This window comes from Macaca nemestrina, chromosome 17 (genome assembly GCF_043159975.1).
Source record: "Macaca nemestrina isolate mMacNem1 chromosome 17, mMacNem.hap1, whole genome shotgun sequence".
Lineage (NCBI taxonomy): Eukaryota > Metazoa > Chordata > Mammalia > Primates > Cercopithecidae > Macaca > Macaca nemestrina.
Window position 1 is genome coordinate 7,889,874 of NC_092141.1, and position 19,894 is coordinate 7,909,767.

At 55.4% G+C, this 19,894-nt stretch overlaps 2 protein-coding genes across 8 annotated transcripts in view; both read left to right on the plus strand.

The window, feature by feature from the left end:
- Positions 1–541: 541 nt before the first annotated feature.
- On the plus strand, positions 542–6,286 carry LOC105473702 (ephrin B3). Of its 2 annotated transcripts, none has more exons than XM_011727658.3 (5): positions 542–1,154; positions 3,375–3,667; positions 3,854–3,946; positions 4,056–4,160; positions 4,588–6,286. In XM_011727658.3, the coding sequence occupies exons 1-5, from the start codon at positions 1,033–1,035 to the stop codon at positions 4,995–4,997; spliced, it is 1,023 nt and encodes a 340-aa protein (XP_011725960.1). In that variant the 5' UTR covers positions 542–1,032; the 3' UTR covers positions 4,998–6,286. The 2 variants fall into 2 exon arrangements, with proteins under 2 accessions (XP_011725960.1, XP_011725952.1); XM_011727650.3 differs by lacking the exon at positions 542–1,154 and adding an exon at positions 1,259–2,415 and having other exon boundaries at positions 4,588–6,011.
- A 7,491-nt stretch (positions 6,287–13,777) lies between these two features.
- The window catches only part of LOC105474439 (dynein axonemal heavy chain 2), a 122,311-nt gene continuing 116,194 nt past the window's right edge, over positions 13,778–19,894 (plus strand). For 3 of the 6 annotated variants that reach the window (XM_071082300.1, XM_071082304.1, XM_071082303.1), the window contains exons 1-2: positions 13,779–13,923; positions 16,072–16,251. In XM_071082300.1, the coding sequence (XP_070938401.1) occupies positions 16,086–16,251 (166 nt within the window). In that variant the 5' untranslated portion in view covers positions 13,779–13,923; positions 16,072–16,085. Of the gene's footprint in view, positions 13,924–14,141; positions 14,830–16,071; positions 16,252–19,894 lie in introns of those variants that run through there. The other 3 variants (XM_071082301.1, XM_071082306.1, XM_071082302.1) reach the window with 3 other exon arrangements.

Consider the following 19,894-nt stretch of genomic DNA (forward strand, 5'->3'; position numbering starts at 1 on the left):
TGGAGCGGTGACAAAGGAGACCCCAAGAGTGGGAGTTGCGCAGCCTGGGTTTGGTTTCTAGCTTTATCCCAGACTTCCTGTGTGACCTTGGGCAAGTCATGGGGCCTCCCTAAGCCTCAGTTTCCTCATCTCTGCAATGGGATCGTTAGCTCTGCCCCTCCCACTTCACACAGGTAGTCGTGACGATCAGCTCCGCCGCAGTCTGTAAAGTGCCAAGCCTTCAAGGTTATTATTATTCTCTCCAGACCTGCCGGGAGCAGCGGTGTTGTTTTGGGATGGTGGAGAAGGCTGCGGGAGCGAAAGGGGTGGGTTCCTCGGGGTGGAGAGGGCGAGAGCCTTTCTGGATTCGAGAGAGGAAGATTCCAGCAGCTTGGGCGATCGGAGGGCAGGAGGGGAGCCGGGCAGAACTCAGCCGGAGCCAGAGGCTCGGAGACACAAAGGGGGCGTGAGAGTCCGCGCCGGGGGCTGAGGCGGGGCGGCGGGCGGGAGGTGCGCGAGGTGAGGGAGGTGTGGGGGGCGTGGGCCGCGGGATGCTGCCGCCCGCTCCGCCTCGAGCTCCAGCTCCGGTTTTTCCCTCCACCATCCTCTCCCCATCCCCGCCTCTCCTTTAACTCCCCCCTCCTGGGCTCGGGACTGGTTTCCTCCCTTAGCCCGCTGCCCTCAATCCCGGCGAGGCTGGGGCTCCGGCTCGGCGCCCCATTCCTCGCTCCCTGGTCCGGCGCCCCATGCCGCCCCCGCCCGGCCCCCGGCTCCCCCAGTCCCCCACTTAGGCGGGCTCACAGATCCCGGGGTGCTGGCGCGTGGGCCGGGGGCGCGTAGGGCGCCTGCAGACGGCCCCTGGAAGGGCTCTGGTGGGGCTGAGCGCTCTGCCGCGGGGGCGCGGGCACAGCAGGAAGCAGGTCCGCGTGGGCGCTGGGGGCATCAGCTACTGGGGTGGTCCGGGCTGAAGAGCCAGGCAGCCAAGGCAGCCACCCCGGGGGGTGAGCGACTTTGGGGTAGTTGGTGCCCCGCCCCCCAGGCCTTGGCGGGGTCATGGGGCCCCCCCATTTTGGGCCGGGGGGCGTGCGAGTCGGGGCCCTACTGCTGCTGGGGGTTTTGGGGCTGGTGTCTGGGCTCAGCCTGGAGCCTGTCTACTGGAACTCGGCGAATAAGAGGTGAGCGGCCTGCGGCTGGGGAGACCCCAGATCCTAGGGCAGTGGGTAGGGAAGTTTTGGGGACTTGGGGGCTGGCTTCTGTGGGCAGGGAGGAGGCGGGAGGGAAGGTGCTGGTGCTCTGATGTGTGACGGGTTACTAGACAGGTGATCTTGGGAGCCAGACTCCGGGTCCCACGCAGAGCTGGATGCGGGTGGTGCTATGGATGTCAGGAGTTTGGAGACCCCAAAGGGGCAAGGAGAAGAAAGTTCATGGGTAGCCGGGAGGGCAGTGAGGTGGGTATTTGGATCTGTGGGAGGCCTGCGTCGGGGGCTGGGCTTGGAGGGAGCCTGGTTACTGTCAGCTCTCAGGAGAGAGCTGCAGATTAGGTGCTGCAAGTGGCTGAAGGGAAGGCAGGGCAGGGTGCCTCCCTCCCCCAGAGGGACTGGGCATCCGAGATGGGAGGCAAGGGGGTTCCATTTGGGGGCTCTGGGGACAACTTCCCCAAGGCTCCTTGACTCACTTCACAGTCTGTCTCCCAACTCTTCCCCACAGCCAGAGGGTCGGTGAACTCTTGGCTGAACGATTTCCCAGCCAGAACATATTCCTGCCTTCCTGGCTTGCGGGTCTCTTTCTGGAAGCAGCCTCGAGCCCCCGAACCCTCCTTCCTTCCCTTTTGCATCTGGAGTCCTGAGGACTCCATTGCCTCCTCCCCCCATCTTTGCTGCAAACTCTTCTGTCAGACCCTCCGTTCCGTGGCATGCCTGCTTTGCTCTGAAAAGAGGCCAGGGGTCAGATGAAACTTCAAGCCACGCTGGGTAGGACAGAACCTTCGGGAGGTCAGCTGGGTCCCTTGCCTGCATGCAGATCCCACTTCCCGCTCGTAAAAGAGTTGTGTTTTGAAAAATTCCTACTTCCCTGGGGAGACTGTGTGACGCTATGGGAAGCAGGTGGGCTTTGGAGCTTATCAAATCCTTGTTCTTAATCCTAGCTCTGCCGCTTTCAGCTGTGTGGCCTTCGGCATGTCACTTAACCTTTCTGAGTTTGTATCCTCAATCCTTACAGCTATTATGAGTATTAGCGGTCAGGTGTTTGAATGTATTCTGTGCTCATTAAAGGAGAGCTAGGATTATTGTTCCTCTCTTTACTTCCCAGCCTCCCTCACACTTCTCTGCCCTGCCATCCCTCCCTCTCTTTTTCCCGGATCTCTTTGGGTATAATCTCAATGTCTTTTCTGTACTCAGTCACCTACCCGCCAACTCCCAGCTGCAATGTGAGTATCAGGTGTGTAGCTTGAGAACCTAAGCTTGTTTTCACAGGGTAGAGAAAAGGGAGTTAGGGTGTCCTGGGGGCTCTTTTGGATGTGGGGTGGGAGTGGGACACTTGGGAGTCTGGGAAGATATCAAGTAGCAGCCCCCTGGGACCCAGTCCTGAGACCCTGTCTCACCTATTAATGTCCAGGAAGGGGCTGCAGGGGTTGGCAAGTTGTGGCTGTGCTGGGACAGTGGATGCCTGGGTGCACTGGCCAAGGAGATGGTGAAGTGTGTTGGTTGTGGTTAGAAAAGTCAACTCCTTTCCTTTCCAAAGCAATAAGCAGTTGCCCCAGAAGTCTAAGACCCAGTGTGGGATTCTGAGCGGGAGAATGACTCAGGCAGCAGCTCCCTAGACCCTGGTTCCTATCAGCCCCATTGATGGTCATGACCAAACCAGGCATTTGCCTTCCGTCCTATTAGCTGGCTAACTTAGGACACTGGTCTGGACCACCCTCCACACAGGCCCTCCCTGACCTGCCCCCTTTGCCCCGAAATTCAGTGGTGGCCTGGAGGAGGGGAGGCTCTGCCCCCATGGTTGGCTGCCATGGAATAGTGAAATCACCTGGGAGGGGTGGGCTGTGTGGTTCCAGAGAGGCCAGCTCCTTGGTAACTGGCATCCTGTTGCCATGGCAACGGGGCTGGTGATGGAGCAGGAGATGGCAGTGTGCATGTGGTGAGGGCGGGCTGAAGAGTGCATTTGGGCACACCAAGGGGCAGGAGACCTCTGAGCCTGGCTTCCTGCTGCTTCCAATGTGAACGCACAGAGTTCTTGGTGCCTGCTCTATAAGAACTGACTTTCCACTCAGACAAAGGCGGGCAGGCGTGAGCTGAGAATTGCTGTCCTGGAAGGTTGTGGGGTGAGGGAAGGAAAGCTCTGGGGGCCAGACCTCTGACATCTCTTCCTTGTCCACCTTACCCTCCTCCCCATAGGTTCCAGGCAGAGGGTGGTTATGTGCTGTACCCTCAGATCGGGGACCGGCTAGACCTGCTCTGCCCCCGGGCCCGGCCTCCTGGCCCTCACTCCTCTCCTAATTATGAGTTCTACAAGCTGTACCTGGTAGGGGGTGCCCAGGGCCGGCGCTGTGAGGCACCCCCTGCCCCAAACCTCCTTCTTACTTGTGATCGCCCAGACCTGGATCTCCGCTTCACCATCAAGTTCCAGGAGTATAGCCCTAACCTCTGGGGCCACGAGTTCCGCTCGCACCACGATTACTACATCATTGGTACTGCTGGGCAGAGGGCACGACTGAGTGAGGGGCTGCTCCTGATACTGAGCAGAGAGGGAGGGGGACCCCTGCAGCCAAGAGGGAGATCCCAGTGCCCTCAGGCGGTTTCACACCAGGGCGTGGGGCCAGAATTGGGGCTAGACTCTGGAGTGCCAACCTCTTCCTCTGATTTTTCTCTCCCAGCCACATCGGATGGGACCCGGGAGGGCCTGGAGAGCCTGCAGGGAGGTGTGTGCCTAACCAGAGGCATGAAGGTGCTTCTCCGAGTGGGACAAAGTGAGTGGGGCTGGGGGACACCTCCTGGGCATGAAGGGATGTTGGGGCAGTACGATCATGGTCAGGGGCAGTTGTCTCAGCTCCTCTCTTGGGCCTTCCTCATCTCCAGGTCCCCGAGGAGGGGCTGCCCCCCGAAAACCTGTGTCTGAAATGCCCATGGAAAGAGACCGAGGGGCAGCCCACAGCCTGGAGCCTGGGAAGGAGAACATGCCAGGTAGGAACCAGGGGCTAGCTCCCCGCCTTCCCCAGCTTCCTCTGCTCTCAGACCCCAGCTGCCCTGCCGTCACCCTCCCTCCCTCTTCAGTTTTGGGGGCGGTGATACAGGAAAGAGGAGAAGAGAGGATGGGAGGGTGGGAGGGGAATGGAAGCCAAATGAGGAAAAGACTCAATTAGAACTAATTAGCCAAGTCAGTGCTTCAATCAGTGCTGTCAGAGAAGTGGGGAGGACTCCGTGGCAGGAAGCTGAAGGGCTGGACACCTGGATTCTGAGTGGGGTTCGGCGGGGGAGGGGAGGTAGGGTCCCCAAGGGGCCTGGGCCCTATAAGGGAAGCCCATGGGGACCCCCAGGGTTGGGTGTCCAGATGCCCAGGTGGCTCCTTCAGTCCCTCCCCCTCTTTCCTCCTTCACCCCTTCCCTGCCAGGTGACCCCACCAGCAATGCAACCTCCCGGGGTGCTGAAGGCCCTCTGCCCCCTCCCAGCATGCCCGCAGTGGCTGGGGCAGCAGGGGGGCTGGCGCTGCTCTTGCTGGGCGTGGCAGGTGCTGGGGGTGCCATGTGTTGGCGGAGACGGCGGGCCAAGCCTTCGGAGAGTCGCCACCCTGGTCCTGGCTCCTTCGGGAGGGGAGGGTCTCTGGGCCTGGGGGGTGGAGGTGGGATGGGACCTCGGGAGGCTGAGCCCGGGGAGCTAGGGATAGCTCTGCGGGGCGGCGGGGCTGCAGATCCCCCCTTCTGTCCCCACTATGAGAAGGTGAGTGGTGACTATGGGCATCCTGTGTATATCGTGCAGGATGGGCCCCCCCAGAGCCCTCCAAACATCTACTACAAGGTATGAGGGCTCCTGTCACGTGACTCTCCTGAATCCAGCCCTTCTTGGGGTGCTCCTCCAGTTTAATTCCTGGTTTGAGGGACACCTCTAACATCTCCTCGGCCCCCTGTGCTCCCCCAGCCCCTTCACTCCTCCCGGCTGCTGTTCTCGTCTCCACTTTTAGGATTCCTTAGGATTCCCACTGCCCCACCTCCTGCCCTCCCGTTTGGCCGTGGGTGTCCCCCTCTGTCTCAGTGTCCCTGGATCCTATTTCCTTAGGGAGGGGCACTGGCTCAGCCTCCTCTCTGACCATGACCCAGGCATCCTTGTCCCCCTCACCCACCCAGAGCTAGGGGCGGGAACAGCCCACCTTTCGGTTGGCACCGCCTTCTTTCTGCCTCTCACTGGTTTTCTCTTCTCTCTATCTCTTATTTTTTCCCTCCCTTCTCTAGGTCTGTTCTTCTTCCCTAGCATCCTCCCCCACCACATCTCCTTTCACCCTCTTGGCTTCTTATCCTGTGCCTCTCCCATCTCCTGGGTGGGGGCATCAAAGCGTTTCTCCCCTTAGCTTTCAGCTCCCCTTCTGACCTCTCAAACCAACCACTCCCCTCAGTCTGCCAAAAATGGGGGCCTTATGGGGAAGGCTCTGGCACTCCACCCCAGCTCAGGCCATGGGCAGCAGGGCTTCCTTCTCTGTCCTGGCCCAGGCCTCTACATACTTACTCCAGCCATTTGGGGCGGTTGGGTCATGACAGCTACTATGAGAAGAAGTGTTCCGTTTTGTCCAGTGGCCAATAGCAAGATATGAACCGGTCAGGACATATATGGACTTGGTCTGATGCTGAGTGGGCCACTTGGGACCGGAAGTGACTTGCTCCAGACAAGAGGTGACCAGGCCCGGACAGAAATGGCCTGGGAAGTAGCAGAAGCAGTGCAGCAGGAACTGGAAGTGCCTTCATCCAGGACAGGAAGTAGCACTTCTGAAACAGGAAGTGGTCTGGCTGGAACTCCAAGTGGCTTAGTCTGGGGGATCGGGGGGTGGGAGGTAAGGGCGGGAAGAACTTCCTTCCGGGAGGAAGCTGGAACTTACTGACTGTAAGAGGATAGAGGTGGACCGAGAAGGACTTTTCCCAGTCTTCAGTGGCACTTCCCAAGATCTCCCTTCCCTTGTGCTCTGTGCTGATTTTAGGACAGCTAAGATGACTGCCATGCGCTGTGGCAGGCCCAATTTGTCTTGTTCTTTCCTTTCCATATCCCAGTATAATCTCTGTTCATCAACAGTACTACCCCAAGAATCCATGTGTTCTCCCGAGTAACCCAGATGGCTGTCTTGTTCATTCCATCCTCCATTTCCGACTCCTTTCAGACTCAACATAGTTCCCTTCTTAGTGACCAAAATGGTGGCCTACTGGCTGGTCTAGCTGACGGTGGTGGTATTTAGCAAAGGCCACTGTTCCCATAGTGACCAGCTGATACCACTTCCTGCCCTCTAGTGTGCAATTGGGTGTTGCCTCAGTTTCATCCCAGCTCAGTTTTATTAGATCAAAGCTGCTGTTGGGCACCAGGTCGGCCACCTCAATCACCAGCCAAGATGGTTGCTTTGTCCACCAGAGGTCAATCACCTCTCTGGTGCTGTAGTTCCCAGCTCCTTCCTGATTTTTCTAATCGCTCCTTCTGGGAAACAGGAAGTTGATATTGCCATGGTGGCGGGGTATGCCGTCACCTCAATAGTTTTACTGTAAAAGGGAAATTTGAACAACAAAAACCAAAAAAATAAAAATAAAAATAAAAAACTTCAAAAGTTAACAAGAAGGCTGGAGAATGACTAGACTTGATTTGGGACAAAGGCTTGGTTAGAATGGCTTTCTAGCTAAGGGTTGGATTGCATGAAACCAACCAAGGGGGGTGGGTAGAGATAGGGCTAATTTGGAGTGGTGAAGTCGGCAGTGCTTGGGGAGGCGAAAATGGGCTGGGTGAGAAGGCAGAGGAAGGTGTCACCTCTAGGAGAGGGAGAGAGTAACGCAGGCAGGAGTGGGGTTGCCAGTTCGTCCATGGGGACAGTCTTGCTAAGCCAAAGCACCAGAGACAGGGCAAGTCGCAATTAGGATCAAAGTGGTAAAAACATGCTCACATGTTGAAGTCTATTCCCTTCCATCCCTACCCAAGGCACTTGAGAAGTTTTGCTGTTGGGGACTCATGAGGAGAAGGGATGTGGCTGATCAGAAGGAAGTAGGAAGGACTCAGGGACCCAGGCATCAAGCTGCGTATCCCCTGGCTCCCTGTATACCCATAACCAAGGCTCTTCTCCCCGAAAAAGTCCAGGTGTCCAGCCCCCTAGACTTAGCCCCATTCTCCAACCACAAAAGCAGCCGTCAGGAGCATCACTGGAGCGAGTCAGCAGGGGTCACAACCTCTGCCCTCCCTGCCCCTCCCCTGACTTTAGGTCCCCTCCCGCTGTCTCCCATCTGCCTGGAGGTCAAGGGGTCCCCCTTCCTCTCTTCTGTCCTGTGGGACCCCCGCTCCTCCCCCTCCCTGTCTGAGCAAGATGCCTGGGTCTTGAGAGGTGCAGGCACTGCAGGAGGGGAGTTGAAAGCTGGGAGACCAGGTGCTGGGCTGTCTGGAATTTACTCCTGCCTTCTGAGCCCACACTGGAGCTGCCCGAGGTGGGGAGGCTCGTGGGGGGTGGAGAGGCTGGTCCTTGCCCCTTAGTGGGGGTTGGTTGTCATGGCAACATCCCCTTTTCTACACAATGGGAAGCCCCTCTCAGCCTCCCGCGTGGACGGAGCCGACAGCCCCATCCCTGGCTATCAGCCTCAGGGACTTGGCAACCGTCACTATGGCAACCCAGAGCCCAGCAACAGGGCCCACTGAGAAAGGGAGGGGTCCAAGACTGGGGCAGGGCGGTGTGTGAGGGGCAAGGGAGCTCAGGGACACTCCCCCTCCACCTACATCTAGAGGCACAGGTGGAGAGACAAGAGGGAAGAGACGTGGGGATAAATAGTCTCCGTGACAGACAAGCACCTCACCAAAGCAGCTAAGACATCATACCATGCTGAGAGACAGGAAGACACCTGGGGACAGATGCACAGCCGGGGAGAGGAACAGCACAGACTGCACAGCGCCTGGGACACGCCCCCCTCAGAGCGCTGGCATCCAGAGACTCCCCGCAGCCCTGCTCGAACAGCACAAGACCAACGGCCTTTCACATGTGTAGTGACTTGGGTATCTTTAGAGCTATTTGAAAATGCTGGTGACTTCCACGCAGAATAACACATGCCATCCTATTTGCTTTGTGGGGACAAATACACATATTCTCAGAGTAACAACTACACCAAAACAACTACAGGCACAGGAAGACATTTGTTCATTGGTTTGTTTCTTCACTCGCTCAGCAGCAGGTTAAATGCTACTTTGTTTCAGGCACCGGTTCAGGCACTGGGAGGACAGGGTGAGTAAGGCCAAGTCCCCGCTTTCACAAAGCCCACATTTAGGTGGGGAAGGAAATAATACAATTACAGGTGTGAAAAGGGATATAAACAAAACAGAATGACAGGAGGAGGAGGATGGAGAGTAACATCCTTCCCTCCTTCCTTCCTTCTTTCCTTCCTTCCTTCTTCATTTTTCTTTCTTTGATTGCAGTTTCTTTCCCTCCCTCCCTGCCTCCCTCCCTTCCTCCTTCTCTCCCTTCCTCCCTCCCTCCCTCCCTCCCTTCCTTCCTTCCTTCCTTCCTTCTTCCCTCCCTCCCTTTCTTGGAATCTCGCTCTGTTGCCCAGGCTGGAGTGCAGTGGCGCGATCTCGGCTCACTGCAACTTCCACCTCCCGCGCTCAAGCGATTCTCCTGCCTCAGCCTTCCGAGTAGTTGGGATTACAAGTGCCCGCCACCACACCCAGCTATTTTTTTTTTTTTTTTTTAGTAGGGTTGGGTTTTCACCATGTTGGCCAGGCTGGTCTCGAACTCCTGACCTTAGGTGATCCGCCCACCTTGGCCTCCCAAAGTGCTGGGATGACAGGCATGAGCCACCGCGCCTGGCCTGGAGTTGCTTTAGATGAGGAGGTCAGGAAGGTCCCTCTGAAAGAGGTGCTGTTGATCAGGACCTTAAGCCATGAGACAGGAGTAAGCCATGCACGCTGGGTAAAGGCATGCTAGACAGAGGAACAGCGAGTGCACGGGCACAGAGGTGAGATCGTGGTATGTTTGGGAACAGTAAGAAGGACATCACCACCACATGCATGTTTCAGATGTGTCTTGTTTTTCCCTAGCCTCGGCCTGGAGGGGAGTAAGTCACTTAGGGTCTGGGATCCACGTTAAGGAAGTTGATCTTACTCAGTCTCCCATCTCCCTGCTTTTTGTTTCTTGTGTGTCTGTGACTTGTGTTTTCCTCGACTAAAGTTTAAGCTCTGGGAGGGCAAGGATGATGCTCTGAGCTTTTTTGGGGGCTGTGGCACAGCTGCTCGCGGAGTCCAGAGCAGTCAGGCAGAGCGGAAGTAAAGGAACCGAGAGGGCTGGGACCATAGAAGCAAGAGCTGTCCCCCGGCCATCCCCAAACCGCATAGGATTGAGGCTGTCCTGGGGCTGAGCCGTACAGTGAAGCTCAGACTTTGCCCTTCTTCCAAATAAAGGCAGCTGAGGGATAGTATTCAGCCCGAGGTGTGTGTGTGTGTGTGTGTGTGTGTTGGGGGTTTTTAGGGAAAGGGGAATGGGGCAAGGGGTGGCAGTGGGAAATTTTTGTTTGTTTGTTTGAGACAGAGTCTCGCTCTGTGGCCCAGGCTGGAGTGCAGTGGCATGATCTAGCAATTCTCGTGCCTCAGTTTCCTGAGTAGCTGGGACTACAGGCATGTGCTATCACACCCAGCTAATTTTTTGTATTTTTACTAGAGATGGGGTTTCACCACATTGGCCAGGCTGGTCTTGAACTCGTGACCTCAGGTGATCCACCCACCTCGGCCTCCCAAAGTGCTGGAATTACATGTGTGAGCCACTGCCTGGGCTTGCAGTGGGAATTTCTTTTTTTTTTTTTGAGACGGAGTCTCGCTCTGTCGCCCAGGCTGGAGTGCAGTGGCCAGATCTCAGCTCACTTCAAGCTCCGCCTCCCAGGTTCACGCCATTCTCCTGCCTCAGCCTCCCGAGCAGCTGGGACTACAGGCGCCTGCCACCTTGCCCGGCTAGTTTTTTGTATTTTTTAGTAGAGACGGGGTTTCACCATGTTAGCCAGGATGGTCTCGATCTCCTGACCTCGTGATCCAGCCGTCTCGGCCTCCCAAAGTGCTGGGATTACAGGCTTGAGCCACCTCGCCCGGCCTGCAGTGGGAATTTCTAATGGTGAACGGTTAACATCACATCTGGAATTTTAATTAGAATGAAAAATGGTGCTTCCTAAGGGGCTATGTAGGCCACCGCGGACGCGGGGCTTGGGAGAGTTTTGAGACCTGGGAGAAATGTCACAGGATAGTTTGGAAGCAGGAGGCTGGCTGGCATAGGCTCAGAGAGTTGGATGGGGGAATGAAAAGGGACGCAATGAATGGGAATGACAACTGGGCAGCCAGAGAGCTACTTGAAAGGTAGCAGGGAAAGTGGAGTTCTGAAGGGAGTTCTGAGGGGACCAGGCCCCAGGTACCCCCAATTCCCACAGGGATTCGAAGCGTTCTGTTTCCTGGTTCTCCCTCTTCCTCCAGTTGCCATCAGAAACTCAGGCACTGCAACCCCAGTGGCTGGTGGGGTGATGTCGGGGGGAGACTGAGCAGCCTCAGGGGGCAGCAGCTGGTGAGTGGGGAGGAATCTGTGTGCTCAGCAAACAGCAGCCTCAGTGCCCGGTGGCTGCCTCCTCCCTCATCAATCAGTCCCAGCCAAATGTCCTTGCATTCCCACCACCCCAAGGGGACTGGGGCTGGGCCAGGGTCCCCAGGGGAGATGGTGTTGGGTGGGGGAGGTGGAGGGGATACTTGGCTTCCCTTTCCTTGGCCTCTGTTCTCTTCTGTCCTGGAAGAGACAGTTCTTCACGTCGTGGAATGACCATCCTGGCCCCTACCATGGTGGGAGCATCAGCTACAAATCACCTGTGGGGGGCTGCTGGGGGAGAAGGATGAGTCAGGCTGTAGAGGAATCTACTCTGGTTCTCACGGGACCAGCCCAGGGCACAGTCGGCAGGGAGGCTGCTGGCATGGAGGCCCTGTCCCCCCTGGCCTCTGTCTCTGATGGATGATCCGGACAGCAGGCTGAGACCCTGACCCCTGGAATGTCCTCTCTTTCCACCTTCTCCTAGTCCCCGCTCCTCATCCCCTGCTTCCAGTCAAGATCCAGAGGTCTGGCCCCCAGCTCACCCCAAATATGCTGCTCCCCACTAGGGACTGGGGTCTCTAGACCCTAGCCTCTGGCTCCCTTTCCCCCTCCTCAGCTCTTGCTCCCCTCGGGGACCCAGGCGTTCTGCCCACTCCCTTCACCATAACAACCATTCTTTTGGAGTTGCTTAAGACTTTAATATCATTTCATTAAGTCAGCAAGTTCAGAGAAGGTTGGGGGCACAAAGAGACTGGGGGTGAGCAAAAGAGGGCCAAAGTAGGGGGGAGGCAAGGAAAGACCCCCCCACCCCCTCTCCGTGGAGATGGCTCTGAGAAATCAAATATTGACAATGAGAGAACAGAACTTATTAAATCTGGGACAGGGATGTGTGTGGGGAGCTGTGGGAATGGCCGGATGCCTGGGTTCGGAGGGTAATGAAGGTTCTGGGAGGAGGAAAAGGCCCATGGCTGGGAGGTGCAGCAAGGCTGAGTCTTGAGGTTACAACTCTTCTGCCCTTTCCTTTGGGATGTACTCAGTCTTGCAACCCTGGCTGTTTCTCTATCCCCTAAGAACCCCTGGGGACAAGACCCCCATCATAGCTAGCTGTGGTTGCCCCGCCTTCGTCCCTTCCCCCTACCTCCACCTCTGTTGATGAGCTTCAGCAGCGTTTAATCGGATTGAGCAGTAATTAGCAAAGCGAGATGTTTGATTACCTATTTAGCATAATGTGGGGGGCTGGGATTCGGAAGGAACAGCCACCGTTGGGGAGGGGGGTTTAAGAAAATAAATAGGGGCCGGGCGCGGTGGCTCACGCCTGTAATCCCAGCACTTTGGGAGGCCGAGGCGGGCGGATCACAAGGTCAGAAGATCGAGACCACGGTGAAACCCCGTCTCTACTAAAAATACAAAAAAAAAATTAGCCGGGCGCGGTTGTGGGCGCCTGTAGTCCCAGCTACTCGGGAGGCTGAGGCAGGAGAATGGCGTGAACCCGGGAGGCGGAGCTTGCAGTGAGCTGAGATCCGGCCACTGCACTCCAGCCTGGGCGACAGAGCGAGACTCCGTCTCAAAAAAAAAAAAAAAAAAAAAAAAAAGAAAATAAATAGGGTCTGTGCAAAGTTCCTTTCCCAGAGGGATCCAAGAACGTTGCCCCTGAGGCTCCCCACCCCACGACTCCAGCAAATTTTCACTCCTTTGGGACTTTTCCCTAGCGTTTCTGGCCAATCACATCACCTCTGTCTGCCACCCATGGCCTATCTGGCTAGAGGAACACCTCCACGTTCCATCTTAGCTGTGCTTGCTGTGCAGCTGGTTTTGGGGTGGGCGGGACTCCTCTCCTTCCATTCCTGCTGTCAGCAACAGGAGTCTGGCCGGGCAGGAGGAATCACTGGGGGTCGGGGGGAGGGAAAGGGTGGACCCTTCTGGGAATAAAGATAGGGTAGGTGGGAGGGTGAGGTCAGGGCTGGGTTAGGGTGTGGTTAATCCACTTGCTCTTCAGGAGTACCAGGGACTGCCAGCCCTGGCAGTGCCAGACTGGCATAATGAGATCTGTTAGGTGTGAACGCCAAACAGAAAAAGGGGGAACTGAGGTGCCAGCTTCTCTTCTCATCCAGCAAAGAAAATGTCATCAATTTCGTTCCTCATGGAAATGTAATCAGTGGGCTCGCTGCTGGCTTTGTCTTAATTAGGCACTATTGATGGAAGCAGGGAGGGCGCCTTCCCATCCCCCGCCTCGGCTTCCTCCCTGTATTTCCCAGGTCTCCCCAAAGCTCCTCCCGGCCCCAGGTATAGCGGTCTTCCAGGCACCTTCTAGCAGCCCCGGCCCGCAGCGCCCCCTGGCATCCTTGGAGATCTGCCCCGGCCCTCATAGCCCTCCCCTCTCGCCTCCTCTCTCACGACGCAGCCTTTGTTCCTATGGAGAGCGAAGCCCCTCCCAGGCCCGGTCACCTTCCCCAGGGAGTCCCCGCCTCTCGTCCCCCCCAAAAATCAGCGACGCTTTCGAAAGCCAATCCTCAGATTCCCAAAACTCCAGTTCCAGTCTTCCCTCCCTTTCCCCGCCCCGCGCCGCCACGCAATCCTAGACCCCAATCCGAACTAAGAAGGGGGAAGAAGCAGGAGGGCAAGGGTGCTCCAGCCCCGGTTTTTCCCCCGGATCCAGCTGCAGCCACGGCTGCCTGGAAATCCTGGAACGCCTTCTAGATCGCGAATACACCTCGCCCGCGGGGCGCCCGGCGCCATCTGCTGGACCCGTTCCCGCTGGGGCGCACAGACCTGGGCGCAGGGTCGGGCGCTGGGGTTCCCCCTGCCTTTTTCAATGTCCTGCGGGGCGGTAGCTCACTGTCTCTCGCCCCAGCCCTTCCAGCTGGGTCCTGACACCAGCCCCCGCCCCCTGCACCTCCGGCTCGCCAGATGTGGCTACTTTCCCTTAGTCCCGGAGCCTTCGAGCCCTGGGTCCCTGAGGGGTAGACCTGGGCGAGGTGGGGCCGGGAAGCAGGGATCCAGGGCGCCTGCGCGGGGGAGTCGGGCTCCGTGGAGCCGCGCACCGGCCGCTAGCCCCTCCCTGCCCGGGGTTGCCATGGGGACGCGTGCAGACGCCTGCCCGAGAAGGCCGTGCTGGGCAACTTCTTAGTCGAAGTGGCCCATCGGTCGGTCTAGGGAGGAGAGGGTCAGCGTGGCGAGGTGTGTGTCGGGGGCAGAGGGAAGGAGGGAAGGAGTGCTGGGGAGAAGGGGCAGTAGTGTCGGGGTAGGAAGGGACGGTTGTGGGGGAGAAGAGGCAGTTCTGGAGGGAGGGGGAGCAAGGAATAGTTGTGTGGGGGAGGGGGAGGAGAAGGGGCAGTTGTGACAGTTGGGGGGAAAAGCGATTTTGAGGGGAAATTTGCCCGCTGGTAACCAGTTTAAGGAGAAAGCCTGGCCCCTGCGGTATTTCCTAGTAATAGAGTGAGCCCCGGGTTAGCAGAGCAGCTCCTCCTGGGGCCTGCGGTGTGGGAACGCGTGGTGAATCCCACAGTGCATGCGCCTCAGGCTCCAGTTTGAGGCAGGAAAGCGCAGCTTGATGCTTCCCTGGAGACTGATGGAGGAAGCCTCCTTGCCGTGGTTGGTTTTATTGATTTGTTGGCCTAACAGAACGTTTTTCCTTGGAGCAAAGTACAAATCCTTCAAGTTTGAAATTCATAACCTGAGATCAATGCCTGTGGCAGCCTGTGGGGATGAGGAAGGAGAGCCACAGGTGGCGTTAGGCTGCAGCTGAATGAAAAGAGAGTGCCCAGCGCCTCAAACTTTGCCCTTGGGATTCTGAGCACCTGCCTGAGATGCCCGCTTCCTGCCATCCTACCTTTCTGAGAGAGGCACCACTGTGGCCTTCCTCGTGCCCCAATTGCTTTTTCCTCATTACACAATTTAAGTTTATGATTGGATGACTTTTGTCCTTCTTGCTTCCAATCTGTTCTCAGGGCATTTTGAGTCAAATAAATGATCCTGACTGATCTTAACAGTTAGCACACAGTTCCTCAGCCAACTATGCTGAGAGACCTCAGTACACACAAAACAGTGTTCCTGCCCCTCAGGAATTGAAAGCCAAAGAGCCAGGTGGCAAATACTGTTTTTCTTTGTTAACAGATGTTGCCGATTTTAGTGGGGTTGGGAGGAGCATTTTTCCATTTAACTTGGGAGGAAAAGAGGTACATAGGAAAATCATCTTTTTTTTTTTTTTTTTTTTGAGATGGAGTCTCGCTTTGTCGCCCAGGCTGGAGTGCGGTGGCGCGATCTCGGCTCACTGCAAGCTCCGCCTCCCGGGTTCACGCCATTCTCCTGCCTCAGCCTCCCAGTAGCTGGGACCACAGGCGCCGCCACCATGCCCGGCTAATTTTTTGTATTTTTAGTAGAGACGGGGTTTCACCGTGTTAGCCAGGATGGTCTCGATCTCCTGACCTCGTGATCCGCCCGCCTCGGCCTCCCAAAGTGCTAGGATTACAGGCGTGAGCCACCGTGCCTGGCCGGCCGAAAATCATCTTGGTTTGCTTGAATGATTGAACAGTGACAGAGGGTGGGGGATGTGCACCCCTTCCTTGGGCCTCTCTCACTCACTGGTGATCCTGGAGGTTAGAGTGGATGAGGGTTTGGGCAACCGCACTTCAGCTTGATAGATCTTTTCCTAATTATCTTATGTTCTCATACCCTGGGGCAGAGATAGAGGTTCTAAATCCTCATTAGTGGGGTGTCTGTTTGGCCATCTTTTTTTTTTTTTTTTTTTTTTGAGACAGAGTCTCACTCTGTCCCCCAGGCTGGAGTACAGTAGTGCGATCTTGGCTCACTGCAGCCTCCGCCTCTCGGGTTCAAGTGATTCTCCTGCCTCAGGCTCCCCAGTAGCTGGGATTACAGGTGCACACCACCACATCTGGCTATTTTTTTTGTATTTTTAGTAGAGACGGCGTTTTGCCACGTTGGCTAGGCTGGTCTCGAACTCCTGACCTCAGGTGATCCACCCGCCTCAGCCTCCCAAAGTGCTGGGATTCCAGGCATGAGCCACCACACCCAGCCTGGTCATCGTCTTTAACTGCCATTTATTCCTAGTGCCTTGAGGGACTGACTTTGATTTTTAACCCAGTGTCCTGAAGACAGTAGGATATCTTAAGGAAGAATAGCAAGGCCTCCCAGACCTCTGTGGAATACAGAGCCCTTGTGGTTAATGGAGCAGGGTGTGGGTACCACCAGAAAAGATGATCATACTGAATTTCAGTCAATTTATGAATTCCAAAGGGACTGCTTGTATCAGGGGCTGGTTTGGGGGTGGTATCTGGTTGTGGACTTTCCACTCCTGTGTACCTGTAGGTTTTGCCTGCACGATGTCCAGCAAAGCTGAGAAGAAGCAGCGACCGAGTGGCCGAGGAAGCTCCCGGGCAAGCCGGTCAGGGCGGGCCGCTCAGGCTGTTGTGGCCACAGAGGAGCAGGGGAACGCCCTGGCTGTCAGTGAGCCAGAGCCGCAGGCTGAGCTCCCCAAGGAGGAGCCTGGTGGGTACTTGCTGGGGTACAGGATGCTTAGCAATGGAGGGTGGGGAAAGTCACAGGGGCTTGGAGGCATTTTAGGGCTGGGGAGCAGGCACTGTTGCTTCTGGGCAGGAAACAGGGGCTAAGTGACGCCCCCAGCCGTGGAGGTTCAGCAGCCCTGCCACTGGGTCCCTTTTTTGTGTGTCTTCCTCCTGGCCAGCCTCGTCGTTGTTCTTTCTGTCTTAAAATGTCACACAATATACCAGGAGTTCACCAGCCAGTCCTTTCTCTAGCCTCTTACTCCTTATTTCAAGTGTTCCTGGTTGCTCCTACCCCACTGAAGAGGGTTTGATCTCTTCCTTTTTCCCGTTTTCACCCTGGGTGGCAAAACAAATAATGTTTTTCTCCCATTAAGCCCATCACCATGGAGACTCAGCCTGTTTTGCCACCCTTTGAATCCTAAGCCCGGCTGATGCTTTCTACCATCTGTTTAAGGCTCTTGTATCTCCGCCCTCATTTTGGCAGGGACTTGGTAGACTGTGGAGGTTCAGGTTCAGGACGACAGGAAAGAAGTCTAGATCTAGGGAGGAAAGTGTTTAAAGAGGCTGCCTCTTGTGGCTTTGACCTGAGGGATTCGTTTCCTGTGGGTGAGCCGGAGCCAGTAAGAGTGGAAGCTTTTTGGTAGTTGTTGCTATTGCTGGGCTCTCCCTGAGAGCACTGGTCAGTGTAGACAGGACTGTGAGCTAAGTGTAGACCTCCTTCTTTACCTGGAGCTCCTTTACACTGATACTAGCTTGTCAAGAAGAAAAGAACTAGAATCTCCTTCTAAAATTAAAGGTTGAGAGATTAAGCGTGGGCATGGGAGAAAAGTCCCTGGGCCATAAGAACCTGCCTTAGGTTCCAGGATCTTAGATATGTGCAGAATTTATCCTTCTGAGTTCTGAAGAGCTCAGGTGAAAGCAGTTAAAATGGGACTGCTGGGTGCTAGGAGGAGTAGGGGAAGATGGGAGGGAAGGCAGTGAGGTTCGGTTTGGAGAAACCTCTGAGGAGGGAAGGGAAGGAGCTTTAAAATGAACGTGTTGGCCTTCGAATAGCAAGGATTTCTGCCTCTCCCAGCTCTAAGCTTTCTTTTCTTTTCTTTTTTCTTTCTTTTTTTTTTTTTTTGAGACAAAGTCTTACTCTGTCACCCAGCCTGGAGTGCAGTGGCACAATCTCAGCTCACTGCAACCTCTGCCTCTTAGGCTCAAGTGATTCTTGTGCCTCAGCCTCCCAAGTAACTGGGATTATAGGCATACACCACCATGCCCAGCTTATTTTATTTATTTATTTTTCTTGAGACAGAGTCTCGCTCAGTTGCCCAGGTTGGAGTGCAGTGGTGCGATCTCAGTTCACTGCAACCTCCACCTGCTAGATTCAAGCGATTCTCCTTCGTCAGCCTCCTGAGTAGCTGAGATTACAAGCGTGCGCCACCACACCCGGCTAATTTTTGTATTTTTAGTAGAGATGGGGTTTCACCATGTTGCCCAGGCTGGTCTTGAACTCCTATTCTCAAATGATCCACCTGCCTTGACCTCCCAAAGTGCTGGGATTACAGGCATGGGCTACCGCACCCGGCCTCCCCTGGCCTAGTTCTTATCTGGAACCTGAATGCCAGCAGTTTTCCCAAGGGAGTTGGATCACTCACCTACCGCTAAGCTCCGGAATTGCCTATTCCATCTTTTCACGCCTTCCTGCCCCGGCCTCTATGCCTCATTCCCCTCTTAGTTTTCCTTTCTGGAAGCCAGAGTGGAGTGTCCTGTTCCCTATGGCCTTTTGGTTATATCTCATTTGTTCCTTCCTCCTTTCAGTCCCTGGGGGATGGGAAGGCCACCAGTTTTACCCCAATCTCCTGTGTGACCAGTAGATCAGGAGGCAGAGAAAGAGAGCCCTTGGGTTTTATGGGAGTCCAGAGTGGGCATGGCATTACTGAGTGCCCAGCAGGCCAGTGGTTTGGAGAAGGACTGATTCCTATGAGCCTCAACTTCTCCATGTGGGAAGAGGAGTGGGGGTAAGATGGAGGGCCAGAAGCTGCGTGCCTGGAATAACCTCAGTACTAACCACCTTCATTCCCTCACCCCTACCCCAGTCAGTGTTTGTTTTATTTTTAATTTTTTGGAGACAGAATCTCGCTCTTTCACCCAGGCTGGAGTGCAGTGGCATAATCTCGGCTCACTGCAACCTCCGCTTCCAGGGTTCAAGCAATTCTCCTGCCTCAGCCTCCCAAGTAGCTAGAATTACAGGCACCCGCCACCATGCCTGGCTAATTTTTTGTATTTTTGTAGACACGGGGTTTCACCATCTTCGCCAGGCTGGTCTCGAACGCCTAACTTCAGGCGATCCGCCAACCTTGGCCTCCCAAAGTGCTGGGATTACAGGTGTGAGCCATCGTGCCTGGCCCCCAGTCAGCTTTTTACATTAAATTGAGAGATAATTTACTGACTATAAAATTTACCCTTTTAAAGTCTACAATTCAGTGGTTTCTGGTATATTCGCAAAGCTGTGCAACGTTCCCGCTATCTAATTTTAGAACATTTTTATCCCGCCAAAAGAAAGTCACTTTAAGCACCTTGAGAAATTGGCACCAGGTGACTCCTGTATCTTTAGTTCTAAGTTGCATCAGAGCCTCGTCTTTTAGCAGTCACTCCCGGTTCCCCCTACCCCCCAGATCCCAGGAACCGCCCATCTATTTTCTGGCTTTATGGATTTGCCTGTGCTGGACATTTCATCTAGTGGCCTCTCACGACGGGTTTCTTTCACTTGGCACTGTGTTTTCAAGACCCATCCATGTCGTAGCATGAACCGCACCGCCATGTCTTCTGATGGCTGAATAATATCCCACGGCATGTTTACAGCACATTTTGTTTATCCATTCCACTGTTAGAGGACACTGGGCTGTTGCCACCTTTTGCCTATTGTGAATAATGCTGCTGCGAACGCTGTCATGAAAATAACTCTTTGAGTCCTTGCTTTCAGGTCTCACGGGTCTCTACCTAGAAGTGGAATTGTTGGGTCATTGGATGACTGCATTTAGCTTTCTTTCTTTCTTTTTTTTTTTTTTTTGAGACAGAGTCTTCACTCTGTCGCCTAGGCTGGAGTGCAGTGGCACAATCTCTGCTCACTGCAAGCTCCGCCTCCCGGGTTCACGCCATTCTCCTGCCTCAGCCTCCCGAGTAGCTGGGACTACAGGCGTCCACTACCACACCTGGCTAATGTTTTGTATTTTTTAGTAGAGACGGGGTTTCACCATGTTAGCCAGGATGGTCTTGATCTCCTGACCTCGTGATCCACCCGCCTCGGCCTCCCAAAGTGCTGGGATTACAGGTGTGAGCCACCGCGCCCGGCTTTTTTTTTCTTTTTTTGAGCTAGGATCTCATTCTGTCACGCAGGCTGGAGGGCAGTGGCACGATTATGGCTCACTGCAGCCTCTGCCTCCTGGGTTCAGGTGATACTCCTGCCTCAGTCTCCCGAGTAGCTGGAATTACAGGCACCCGCCACCACGCCTGGCTAATTTTGTATTTTTAGTAGAGACGGGGTTTCACTATATTGGTCGGACTGGTCTCGAACTCCTGACCTCAGGTGATCTGCCCGCCTAGTCCTCCCACAGTGCTGGGATTACAGGCGTGAGCCA